At 47.3% G+C, this 12958-nt stretch overlaps 1 protein-coding gene across 8 annotated transcripts in view; it reads right to left on the reverse strand.

Annotated features, from left to right (window-relative positions):
- Window positions 1-8979: 8979 nt before the first annotated feature.
- Window positions 8980-12958, reverse strand: part of LOC135898887 (uncharacterized) — a 129436-nt gene continuing 125457 nt past the window's right edge. For 3 of the 8 annotated variants that reach the window (XM_065428111.2, XM_065428137.2, XM_070528002.1), the window contains one exon: window positions 8981-9891. In XM_065428111.2, the coding sequence (XP_065284183.1) occupies window positions 9758-9891 (134 nt within the window). In that variant the 3' untranslated portion in view covers window positions 8981-9757. Of the gene's footprint in view, window positions 9892-12958 lie in introns of all 8 variants that reach the window. The other 5 variants (XM_065428128.2, XM_065428120.2, XM_065428094.2 and 2 more) reach the window with 3 other exon arrangements.

Consider the following 12958-nt stretch of genomic DNA (forward strand, 5'->3'; position numbering starts at 1 on the left):
AGAGGCTGCCTACTACCAACTCTTTATTTGACAGAACGTCGCTCTAATTTATAATGGGCACTCTGTCACATGACCACCGCACACTCGACATTATCACAGCCAACGGTCTTGGAAAAATCAATAAGTTCCAAAGGCCGCATTCACGTTCTATCTTCCAAAGGATCTCACATCTACACTTGCCTAAGCTCAGTGATGAATATGTTACCTATGTTACCTATCTTAGGTAATCATAGTAAAGCATAGTCACACGATCATAGAAAGAGCTGTCAAAACCAATAAAATAACTATAAAAATATCAACAGTACAGTACAACAAAGCAGTAAAACAGCACCTAGGAACACTTATAGTGCCTAATAAAGCCAACTGACCAAACACACCAAGCAGAACTGAACATCATCTGAGAAAGCAACAGGCACATCGAAGTAGATCACAGCTTTTTTCAGGCTGTGCGCCACGCAGTCCGTATAGTGGGAAACTTGTGGTCGCCTTTGTCCTGGCTTTGAACTGGTTTTCTTTCTTCCTTTCATATTTTGTAATAATAATAATTTTGTAATTGCAGATATGGCAGAGCATGTGAAGCCCACCGTTTGAAGTCTGCCAATCTGAATGCTTCACCATCTGGGCACAGGAGTTCGTCAAAGCAGATTCTAGGCAAAGAGGCGCCAGTCCTCTTAATAGTATTGGAATGTGTGGAGCCATACAGACGCATATCGTTTTTTTTTCTTTTTGCTATGGGAGGTTACATCTAGCAACCACGCTCTCATAAACAATTAATGTTAACGTCCAAGAACTGCAAATAATTGGTGACCGGGGAGTCATGGGTAAAGAAAAGGTGTTTCGCTAGTTTTTCAAAGCGGCATAAGATTATTTCCACCAAACTGGAATGTGTCAGGACATAGTCAGTTTCCATAATCACCAGAAAATCGTCAGCTTCCCTACAAATTTGCTGGACTGAGATATTGTCGATAGCGGTTACCAAGGTATGGTCAACAGCAGCTAAAGATAAATTTCACAGCACTGGGGCAACCCAAGAGCCTATGCAAATGCCCTTTTTGTAACAAGCATGTCCATATCAAAAAAGACAGCTGTGGAGCGAAGGCAGAACTCAACGGGTGACAAAAAGCTTTCCACACTAATCCCCTCCTAATTCTGGAATGATTTGGTCCCATTAAAGTCAGTACACTCAAGTACGGCCTCTAACACTTCTGCATCGAGCAGTTCTTGTATCTATCCTATGTGCGATATTTTTGCTAGTTTTTTTTCGTAATGCATTACACCAACTAACCCAACAACGTGTTTTACTACAATACTACGTTAACTTAGCAGTCGGACTAAGACAATCTTGCGAAGGACGTATTATTGCAGGAGAAATCGAACATACTACTAATAAGGAATTTGGAGGGTCAAGTAAATTGAAACATTCGCATGCAAATAAAATGTAAATCTTGGGGTCACGCGCGCACAAGAAAACATGAAGCGATCTCGCTCGATATCCCCGAACACATGCTGTCACAAAATAGCATGGTGAAAAGTGCGAACAGAGGGGCCACTCGCATGAACGTGTTTACAAAACTTGAGATGACACATCCTCCAACAGTGGGCGCGCGATGAGATAGCGCCCACGCGGCCATCTGTGTGGCCATCGTGTCGTAATCTCCCTCTGTCACACCTAGGCCAGTCACCGAAACTCATCAATAATCCGGGCTAAGTGCCGACAGTGTCCACGTCCTGCGGAGGCTGCTGTACGGCGGCACAACCGCTGCGTCAAAAGGCAAAGTGACTGCAAATGTAGGTAGACGAACATGCTGTGAGGAAAGCTTGTATCTCTTGAACGTGCTGTGAGGAAGCTTGGATTTCCTTCTGCGGCACCTTTGGCGCTGGCCTCTTTGCTGCATTAAAGAAAACAGGCATGGTTAGTTGTGCAACACACAGTTTGTTTTCTCATGCTTTACTGGTGCACACAAACAGATACAAAGCCACTGTTGCTCTTCGTTGCTTCAAAAAACTGAACTTTAGCATGTTCGCAGTGCAAAACAAAGAGGAACACGTCCAATATGTACAAAATGTTCATATTCGCGAGCCAGAAAGTTCAACATGTTTTATTAGTTCTGTTGTTTCTGCTGCTTCAGAAATAAACTGCTTATGTGAACATGTCTTTGGTTCTATCCTTTCACTGATGCAGGTATTGGTTTGCACTGCACAAGCTCGATACATTTGGATGATGATAAGAGCGCTTTAGCATGCAACTACTTGCACTCTACGATAAGGACTGTCATACCTTCCGGCGGTACAATCCATAACCAAGCAAAGTCCGTGCATGAAGGCTGTTTGTTGTGTTCAGTAGTTACCAGGTCAGCAAAGCTCATAAGCAGCCCTGTGACGTGCTGGCATAGCTCGCTCCGCCTATAAGACAAAATGCCGCAGGTTATTCACACAAAAATATCACACCTGTCTCGGAAAACTTACGCCGTGGAGCCTCTCTGGCCTTAAGGTGTATAGAACGCTTATTTCTCTTTATTCAGCCCACCGACGCGATATAAAACAAAAGCGAGCCAGGCACAACACAAACTTTTAACTCGATCAACTTGCCTTCCTAAGGAAGCACTAACACCACATGTATTAAGCCAACCTAGGTGCTGAACATGTGCTTGTTACCAATGAGGAAACGGTATGCGCTGTTTACGCCATCGAGATGGCACTCCCGCAAACGCCTCAATCGAAAAAAGTGTAGTACGCTCAAAATACAGTGTGGCCAGGATTCAGCTTGCGTCCGCAATCTTTCATTACGCTAAGAAAATATTCATCGTACAAAGAAGTTCTCTTACCCGACGATGCACTGGCAATACGCTCCGATGATCTCGCCCGCAGCTTTCGTATACCACACCGACACCACGGAAAACGCTGCCCGTCTTCATGGACGGCTCGCACGTCGCTCGCACCAGTCCAACTTCTGGATCAGCTGTGGTGAAGTTTATCATATGGTTTGCCGCATAGCCTTCGTCATGTAGCGTGAAGCCTCTAGGCGCCTGACGAACGGTCGAAGTGTTCGAGGACAGATACTGCCAAACGCCGTCGTTCGTTACGGACCATACACTTCGATAGGCCCCACGTCCATCACGTGTGCGCAAACGGGAGGGGCATATTGTCTTCTTCAATTATCACTCAAGCACTGATTGAAGCAAATTAAAAAAAAACACCGAAACAACGCACAATATCCGTCGTACCGATACGGGGGGTACGGACTGCACGCCGGCACAAGCCTTGTTTTCCAACCAAACGGCGTGGCTCTAGGTTCTTCGTTCTTCCTGCAGGCGGCGCTCACAATTTTGCAATCGGTCAATTCCGCAGGCTTAGGTGTGGATGACAGGAGGAATGAAGATCTAACGTTCAAGATAGGCGGGTTTCACGCGGTCGCACGACACTTGTTTGTCGCGAACGTCAGTCTTCAAAGCTTTCTCTTAACGAGAATCAATACGAAAGGGGCCTTGATAGGAGAGTCGATGGTGACTTCATAGTATCGCGTCGCAGAAAGACGTCTATGGTTGTGTCCATTGTCGGGAAATTAAAGACGAGCTGCCCGCGGTCGATGCGTGAGGGCGTGTATCGGAGCTGGTCTTGCCAGAAATGCAGCGTCTCTAAGTGCTGCGCGGCCGTTGACAAAGTGTGTTACTGAGTGCCGAAAAACTGACCTGGAACGCGGATTGCTGACTCATAGAGCACCTCGGATACTCTGACTCAGAAGTCATCCTTGATTGCTGTTCGCAGCCACAGTAGTACTAGGGGTAGCCTTTCCCCCCAGTGCTGTCCGTCGAGTGTGGCGGTCGATTAGGCCTTCAGTTGTCGCTGGAAACACTCGACCGTGTCGTTGGTCTGGGGATGGTAGGTAGTGATATGAAGGCGCGTGCCGAGGAGTCTTCCCAGGGCAGAAAAAAAGCGAGCTTTGGAATTGCCGGCCTCGGTCAGTAGCTATGCGCAAATGGCAACAGTACCGCGACACCCACTTAGCAACAAATTCTTCCGCCACTGTATCGGTTGCAATGCCTTGCAGAGGCATTGATTTGGGGATGATACGGAGGTGGAAGAACCTAAATTTGCGGGGGGATATGGGGGGTGGCGTAGAGGTAGAACACCCGCCTCGCATGCAAGAGGTCCATGGTTCGAATCCCGGTGCCGCACAATTTTCCACCGGATTAAAAAAATCCGCGTGTTGATAAAATTGAAATAAACAGGCCTGGAGTGTGGCCTGATCCCGGTGACCAGAACCGGCAACGCACTCCCTCACCAGAGCAGGATTGGCCACCCTGGTGCAGTACTTGGCCACAACCTCCAAAAAAAACATTGCGGAATCAGGGTGTAGACGAGCCGTATGTAAAGATACTGAAAGATATCTATAGCGACTCCACAGCCACCGTTGTCCTCCATAAAGAAAGCAACAAAATCCGAATAAAGAAAGGTGTCAGGCAGGGAGATACGATCTCTCCAATGCTATTCACAGCGTGTTTACAGGAGGTATTCAGAGACCTGTATTGGGAAGAATTGGGGATAAGAGTTAATGGAGAATACCTTAGTAACTTGCGATTCACTGATGATATTGCCTTGCTTGGTAACTCAGGGGACCAACTGCAATGCATGCTCACTGACCTGGAGAGGCAAAGCCGAAGGGTGGGTCTAAAAATTAATCTGCAGAAAACTAAAGTAATGTTTAACAGTCTCAGAAGAGAACAGCAGTTTACCATAGGTAGTGAGGTACTGGAAGTGGTAAGGGAATACATCTACTTAGGACAGGTAGTGACTGCGGATCCGGATCATGAGAGTGAAATAATCAGAAGATTAAGAATTAGTTGGGGTGCGTTTGGCAGGCATTCGCAGATGATGAACAGCAGATTGCCATTATCCCTTAAGAGAAAGGTTTATAAAAGCTGTGTCTTACCAGTACTCAGGTACGGGGCAGAAACCTGAAGGCTTACGTAAAGGTTCCTACTTAAATTGAGGACGACGCAACGAGCTATGGAAAGAAGAACGATGGGTGCAACGTTAAGGGATAAAAAAGAGCAGATTGGGTAAGGGAACAAACGCGAGTTAATGACATCTTAGTTGAAATCAAGAAAAAGAAATGGGCATGGGCAGGACATGTAATGAGGAGGGAAGATAACCGATGGTGATTAAGGGTTACGGACTGGATCCCAAGGGAAGGGAAGTGTAGCAGGGGGCGGCAGAAAGTTAGGTGGGCGGATGAGATTAAGAAGCTTGCAGGGACGACATGGCCACAATTAGTACATGACCGAGGTAGTTGGAGAAGTATGGGAGAGGCCTTTGCCCTGCAGTGGGCGTAACCAGGCTGATGATGACGACGATGACGATGATGATGATGATGATGATGATGATGATGATGATGAAGCGCATTTATGCGGTCGCCGCGAGGTTCCTTACCGAGTCCAATGGCGACAAAATCGTCGCCGCGTGCCGTATGCTGTATCTGCCACCAAAGGCCTGCGATGGTGAATAGGCGATCGCGACTCAATCTCACGCACGAAAGGGAAGGCAGCGGTAAGGAAGCGCGCCGTCTTCAGTCGCGCTCACAGATCCGGAATGAAGGTAGGGAGGGAAACTCGTTATACTCCGTGCGGCCTTGGCGGCCGCGCGTGCCATCCTGGGCGCGTATGAAAAACATCACCTGTGCGCCAGGGGGTCAGAGATGCGCGCGTATTGGCTGTCGCCACAGGCCACTTCCGCTAGCATGGCAGCACCCTGGGCCGCGGTGTCCGACGTTGCCTCCGAGATTTAAGTTTGCTTACGCTCCGACGCTGGCCTGCCGCCGTGGTGAACGCGATGCAGCAGTGGGCACCGACGCCCATTTGGTGATAGGAACACGCATCACTTGCGTTGTGGTGTATCCGTGGCACTTGAAGTAACTTGAAATGCTTCTAGAAACCCTTGTACAACGTTGCGCAACAATTGTGTGCATGCCTTTGACAACGCCACGCCTCCCTGCCGAAAGCCGCGTCGCTCTGTTTTCAACGATGCTGAAAAAGCATTCATGCGGAAAGTGGACGCGCGCCACAGCGAGGAGGAAGAAGATGGCGGCACGATCATGAAGCCAAGTATTGAGACCACAACAATAACGACGACACGGCTAAGTTTTTGATGCACTTCAACGTACATATTTCCGAGAACGCTAGTACGATCAGGGCGGACTTAAAGCCGCATACGTTAATTACGCGGAGCGCGCTCTTGTCCAAAATAATTCGACGCCACACACAGTGACTGAGTGAATGCGACGCAAATCAGAAGCGCGCATATATTTGAAGATTAGCGACCATTAGCCTTCAAAGCATGCTCCAAACCGTAAGCACTTCCCCGCTGCCGCACGTGCGGCTTAGCTCTGTCCCTCCCTCCCCCCCCCCCTTTAACCCATTCTTTACCCATTCTTCATGGGATATGGTTTTCTGATAACCCGCTATGCATGACGGAAAAGCGCGTGGCCAAAATGCAATTGTCTCGCCTCTTACTGAAATAAATCGGACACCAAGGGGGAAACTCTACTAAAACATCGAGATTGCTGCGATTCTTCAGGTATGAAAAATAAGAAGAAAACGGTAATTTCTAGTCTCTTCAACGCATGGCGTCAAAGTAATGCGGCAAACCATTCCGTGTATTGCAGTGAAGCCAGTGAAAATTTCCGTGCATACGCAGTGTGAGCAACGCGTTAATATAAAAACTGTAAACCTCACTCGGCCATGCTTCTAGCCTTTACTATTATGTCAGGTGCTCACCTCAAGCCTCCGCGCTGAAGCATACAGTGTGTTGCAGTGAAGCGAAGAGAGAATTCGCGCGCGTACTTAATGTAAGCAACATGTTATAAAATCTGGAAACCCCACCGGACCATGGTTGTAGTCTTTATTATTTCAGTTGCGCACCTGAGGCCTTCATCTGCCGGTATTATTTTTCTTTTCGCTTGTTATAGAATTTCACCCCAATACATATAAATATTGTGGAGAAGCTTTTTAAAACACATTCTCCATCAGCCGACGCGCTTGACCGGCAGATCTCGTTTTCGACGATCGCCGACTGTGTTCGCCGCTATCGTTGTACTTCGAGTCTAGCCTGTTTTTGAGTGCACAGGTTCACCCAAAAAAACACTACTATCGCCATTCACAGTTTTGTTGCTTTCTTCACCGTCACTACCACATGACAATACTCAATCTACTACTACACTAAAAAGTACAGTGTCGAAATACTCACACAAGGTAGTTTCGAGTTTCACCATCGAGCAACGTAGTCTACTGTCTAGATTGTGCCTCTTGTAGCAAACAATACTAGGTGAGGCTGGACAACCAATTGATGCAGGAGTCAGCGGTCATCACGCAGATACAAAACACAATTTACCTAAAGCAATAGCCAGCCTCTTTAATGGATATGGTCATATATTCGGCAAAGGAAGACTCTATATAGTACAAACAAATTTTCTTTCACCTCGCGAGAGGAAATATACGAAATCATACCTCATACACAAGTTTAAATGCCTGCACCCGACGGGAATTAATTTCCCACGTGGTAACTTAGAATCGCTAAAAGCTCTAATGTAACAAAACACATTATGTCACCAGCTAACCTTAATTCTTAATGTCGCCTATTCCTTTATTTCCAATTTTTTGTCTGCCTGTCCCCTACCACAAAATTTATTGTGCTCTTCCACGTTTTTACGCATATACAAACTGTACGACCCCTTTTCTCATATACACCTGCCTCCTCCCGCTTTTACTTTTGTCAACTTCCTATATGTTATTCCGGTTTTGGTCCCCCCCCCCCTCCTTTTTTTTCTGCCTCCATTTATTTATGTTTTTGAAACAATCTCACCAAGATATTCAAAAGTCCCAGACGCCAGGATACGTTTCTCGGTGCCTCAACCACACAGTGTGTCGCCACTTCTGTATGCTGCTGTGAGGACGACTACGCTGAGCTTCTGAGGCTAACGTCCCGTGAAAGATGAAGCCGCTGCCTTTCGGCTACCCCATTCATTTCCCCCCTGTCCTTGTCGCCATCTCAACACCTTCAAAATTATTCGATTGACTGCTGCTACGCTACTCAAGTTATTCTTTCAACTCGTGTCTTTTTTGTTACTCGCGCACTGACCGGCTGTGTGGCTCTTCTAAAGCCACAAAAGCATGCCGCCAATGACACCCCTGAAGACTCCCTAACCTCTCGCTCCAACACACTCGCATGTCCTCCTTTTTCTTTTCTTTATTTTTCTTGCTCTCTTTTTTTTCTCTCCCCGCCTTCAAGCTCTCCCTCTCTTTTCCCGCCTTCTTACAGACTACGCCTAGAGACGTCAGGCGACAGCGTTCATGTTCTTTTCAGTCGCTCCCTTAACTGCTGGCCACCGCCAACAACGACCACAGGGGACGTCACTCTACTAACCCTTTAAAACTAACATGCCGAGGATGACGAGGCCGCCTTTGACGAAGATACGTCCTCCTATCGAAACGTTGGCCAGCCTTTCTGAGGGACCTTATCCCCGTTTATAACTTGTATACCACAGTATGCTACTTCATCTGTCGGCCCCGTTCTTGATTTTGCATTCACATTTGCCTGCCTTTTATAACAGTGTTTAAGCACAACATAAAAAAAATTCCATGTAGAACTCAAATTATATGATTTTTACTTTGACCTCGGATCCACAATCACTCTCGGAAATGTTTGCAACCGCTTGATACAATAAGCCCCAATTGTATAAAAGAGCAGGTGCGCCTATTTCGAATGTATTATCAATTATGACGCTTAGCGACAAAAACTAACGGAACTTCAGATCTAAACCACGTCGCACAACGCTGCTTGCTACATGTGCCCAAAGCGAAGTCTGTAGAAAAATATTGAGTTCTATACGTTACCATAAACATAAAACCACACACAATATGAAGACAAGAGACATTCACCACATCAAAGTAGCACACAACCACTTTCATTTCTTGTTACTTTTATTTGTATTCAACAAGACCAAACACTAAATCGAAGACAATCGTTGAAAGGCTTTAGTCAATAATGAAGTTGGCTTTCAGATTGCCTACTTACTAGGCGAAGTTTATAACAGCTTATTCACTGATTGCTGAAACATCACACTGCCAGTACCAAGTATTGCGAACGTAAACTACCTTCGCGGATTTACCAGTCACCATCACCAACCGTCAGTTACTTTACCCACCGTAAAGATGTCGCTTATACTGAGGAGCCCAACTTATCTCTTTCCCGAATGTCAATGTCTTTTGTTTTGTTTTTGCAATACTGTATTAACTACCACTGTATACTATGGTGTAGAGTTTGCGCAACTATCCTCTCTAGAATGCCTATGGTTTAGAGGTATCGTTCAATAAAGATGCAGCGAAATGACTTTCACGTTTCATGCGTGGTATAATACTAATTCAGGCAACGCATGTACTTTTTTCATCTCGATATCGCACATTGCAGGGCTAAATTTCCCCTGCACCTACATATGGCACCTACGAATCGCACGGATAAGGTCACAACCATTGAAGTTTTGCGCAAACTGTAATCGAACTGTAATGGGGACAAAATCGAAAGCCGGAATTGTTGAAGAAACAATCCCGCTGTCACTAGTTAGAGCGAGCATCCCGTCATTGTGTATCACTCCAGTTCAGCCACGCGACGTTTCGTAGAAATGCGCGAGTCGTGTTGCTCGCTGGCAAGCCTCGCCTCCCAGATGGCGCAATTGTCGGCGTCCTCGCTTTCCCGTGGCTCCGAGTCACGTGGTCGGTGTCGAGGCAGTGTTAGAACCCGAGAAAGCGCCACCCACAGTCGTGGGGGAGGCGGTCGGCTGGGGCGCTGTTGTTTGGACGTGCGAGCGCGTCTTGCTCTTGGAGCCGCCATCGATGACGCCTGCATTTGCCAAAGGCTTTGTGAGCATCCTGAGTGCGACTCTTCCGTCACATTGGCTCAAAGCTAAGCAAGGGCTCGTGGAATGGAAAATACGTTTCTGGCTTTTTATCTTTCCTTGTTTTGTGTCCATCCGGCACGCCGAGGTAGCCGCCCGTGACCAAGGACTCGAGGCCGTCACCATAGGCTGGGGTGTTTATGGCCCCACCGCGCCCAAATCGCCGGACATTTCACTCACTACTGTACACGTTTGTTCATTTATGTGGCTGCTTGCTTTATCAGTGTCACAACTTGTGTGCGTTTTCTTACATTATATAACGACAACATTTATTGCCCGGAACAGAAATATAGGCTATCGTTAATACACAAATATTAAGCTCTTCGAGGTTTGAAACCTGATGCGCGATACAAAGCATCTGAAGGGACGGGATGAAAATTCCGATAAGCCTTTTTGGAGCAACCTCGCGCTTTCCTTGATGTTTCATTAATATGCCTGGGTAAAGTTTACGGCACAAGCGTTTATCAATTCAGTACATTTCAGTATTTATAGAAAAGATACTACCGCCCAAAAAGCAATTAGCTGGATTTCAATGCGATAGTAATTATGCGGGAAATCTAGGTAAAATCGCACCAGCAGTCGTGCTTTCCCACTTAACATTCAAGTACTGGCGGAATGAGCGACCCGCGCGTCGTATGCGCTGCCGGGGTGAGGGCGACACGAGAGGGTTGCTGTAAGGTGTTGGCTTGAATGTGCGCCGTGTGCCCGCTCGTTAAATATTGGAGGTCACGTGATCCGCCCACTGCTTCCCCACGGCCGAGGAGAAGGATGGCTGTCTCTCCATGCGCGGGCGAGAACATGCGCTCTACGCGACCCTCGCGTCGTAATTCCTTGTTTCCCCCGACTTGAAAAAAAGAAAGGGCTAAAAAGAACAAGGGGTTAAGCCCGCACCACCAATGTGCATAACGGCCATGAATCCAGTTACAAAATAAATGAAAAGAGGTTGGAATAAGCAACCCAAGAGCAATTTGAAGAAGTAAGTCAATTAAAAGAAAACGAGACGGAGGCGAAGCTTGCTGGGTGTCACCAGAAAATACAGGCCAATGTTCACGTTAACTGAAATGGAATATAGAAGCACAGTGAAGTGCACGAAACGAAGCTCTTTCCGAAGCGAAGATGTGTTGCGGGTCCCAATGCAAAGGGCGTGCCGATGTGCGCGGCTGGCGGCTTCGTTAGCGATGCTTTCTTCCACGCCTATATAGCTGGATGTCTTGTAATCCGAGTTATTCAGATGCGGCACAGTTGACAGAGTGAAGAGAGTGGCAACGTCAAACGGTAGTTTTGGTACAAGCACGCACACTCCCCGTGACCGGCGCACCTACACCTGTGCATAGGTAATATTTTGCCTGCTTAGTTAGCGAGATAATGTTCACTGCACTCTACACTTCCGAACTCCGCACGTTACTTGATCTCATTGTCTAATACGTTGTTATTGCTATCAATGCTCTGCCTCTCGGGCGAAACGACCAAGTGTGGTGCAAGAGCATCAAATGGCTCATTCGGCGAAAACGTCGGCGTCTGTAGCAGCGAAACGGCACCTGAATTCATCTCGGCTGCGATGACACGTCACCGGCACGCCAAGTCATGGGCACAAATTGATGGAATAGAGCGGGAGAAAGGGTGTACCTGCTGCTGCAATAGCGCGCCAGATGTTGCGTGGGAGGAGACGGTCTTGTTGCGACGCCACGTCATCGCTCTCTCAAAAGCCGGCGCGCAGTCCCTATCTCTCTCTCTCTCTCTCTCTCTCTCTCTCGCCCCCGGTAGGCTAAGCTGCTGCGCACGCCGGTCGGATTTGGTGGCCGCTGCTGTTTTCTCCGTCTCTCGTCGCGCAGGACGTCGGTAGCATGAGGTGTTGGCACCGCAGGCTGCTGCTGCTTGCGGGCTCGGCCAGCCGGCACCGCTGTGGAGTCTGAAGCATCCACATATCGTCCGCGGCTGCAACCTCAAAACTATAAGGAAACGTGGCCGTCCACGCGAGTGCAGTGCATACGAAGTATGGCAGCGAAGGAACGCAGCAAAACGAGCGAGAAGGCGGGCAGCGGACCAGATGAATTGGAATGAAAACAGCGTGGCCACCGAAGAGCGCTTCGTCAGCTTGACGCTCACCATAGAAATTAGCGAACGCACTATGGGAAAGTAAATGCGCTTAATTTCTAGGCAATATTGTGCAAATGATTCTGGTCTGAAGCTAACATCGTAACGTAGAAATTGCAGGAAAGAAGTAACCTGCACCAATTCATATTTCAAAGCTGGATAACACACCCCGCAGCTAAACTGTAAGACATTACTCTTAGTGTAAACTCGAAGGAGCGCTCAGCGGCGTTCAATTGGACATTAAATGCTTTCGGATTCACAACTCATATGGAGTGCTCAGGTGCTTTTTTTTCTATATCCACGCGTGGCTCTGTTATTCGTCGTTGAGCTTCCAAGTTTCCAAAACACGTTCAATATGATATATTGTCCATGCGCACAAGATTTAGTCCAAGCATACCCACAATTCCCCCGCAACGCAACTACCTCTACACATATTTATCAATAGCCCCGGGCAAGCAACTAATGTAAGCGATCTAATTTCCCACAAGACACCTAATTTATCTGGACGCTTGTTACTTCGGCTGCCGATGACCCCAATAGCGCCCACCGATATCCTTTTACAGCCCCCACCATCTCAAGGGATGATGCTACGTTTGGTTGTTCAATTTAATCTTTCATCTGCGCAGCTTTGTTTCTGAGAAATCCATATAGGTTTCCTTCATAACTTTGTACTACAGTCACGGAAATTACATTTATCCCTTTTCATCAATGTGGCACCAAATTGTGGTCTTCGGTGTCGCGAGTTTGCCCCATTCTGTGTGCGTGCACGAATTATTCGCCCTGAAATATATCAGTCTCCTGATTAGCTCACGTGTTAGAGCCACCACTCCAGAGAGGCATTGTTCCTGGTTTCGATACTCCAACCAGCCCGAATTTTGCTTCAACAACGAAGCTTTGTTTCTAAAGAACCCGTATGGC

Source organism: Dermacentor albipictus, chromosome 10, assembly GCF_038994185.2.
Source record: "Dermacentor albipictus isolate Rhodes 1998 colony chromosome 10, USDA_Dalb.pri_finalv2, whole genome shotgun sequence".
NCBI classification, from domain to species: Eukaryota; Metazoa; Arthropoda; class Arachnida; order Ixodida; family Ixodidae; genus Dermacentor; species Dermacentor albipictus.